General features: G+C 44.5%; 1 protein-coding gene across 1 annotated transcript in view; it reads right to left on the bottom strand.

The window, feature by feature from the left end:
* LOC119587922 (sodium-coupled monocarboxylate transporter 1-like) overlaps positions 1–339 on the bottom strand; it is a gene marked incomplete in the record, with an annotated part of 5,335 nt that overhangs the window by 507 nt on the left and 4,489 nt on the right. Inside the window, 2 exon segments of the mRNA XM_037936633.1 lie at positions 5–111; positions 254–339. Of these exon segments, the coding sequence (XP_037792561.1) occupies positions 302–339 (38 nt within the window).

Genomic DNA, 339 nt, shown 5'->3' with positions numbered 1-339 from the left:
TCACCTGTGCAGAGAGAGACGAAGCTGCAGATAATGACCGTGAGAAGAATGCCAATCGTTCCATTATAGCAATAGGAGATGTCGTAAATGCTTTTGGATTCTTCCTGCATGCTGTCAGAGAAGTAGAGAAACGGAGTATATTAAGCAAAGTTTTGTCATTGTTACCTTTTAACGACTCGAGTCTTTTCCACATGCAAAATATATGAAAGTTATAGGCACAGGTTCTTGTTATCGCCGAGAGAGTGTCACGAACTCAGGTTCGATGGTGGTGAAGTCATGCTCCAAGTAGGGTGTGGTGACGTCAGTCTCGTAGTCGAATGCCGTGGTGTTGAGGCCCAA

The sequence above is a fragment of the Penaeus monodon genome, chromosome 23 (assembly GCF_015228065.2).
Source record: "Penaeus monodon isolate SGIC_2016 chromosome 23, NSTDA_Pmon_1, whole genome shotgun sequence".
Taxonomy (NCBI): Eukaryota; Metazoa; Arthropoda; class Malacostraca; order Decapoda; family Penaeidae; genus Penaeus; species Penaeus monodon.
This window is presented reverse-complemented; position numbering and strand designations above follow the sequence as displayed.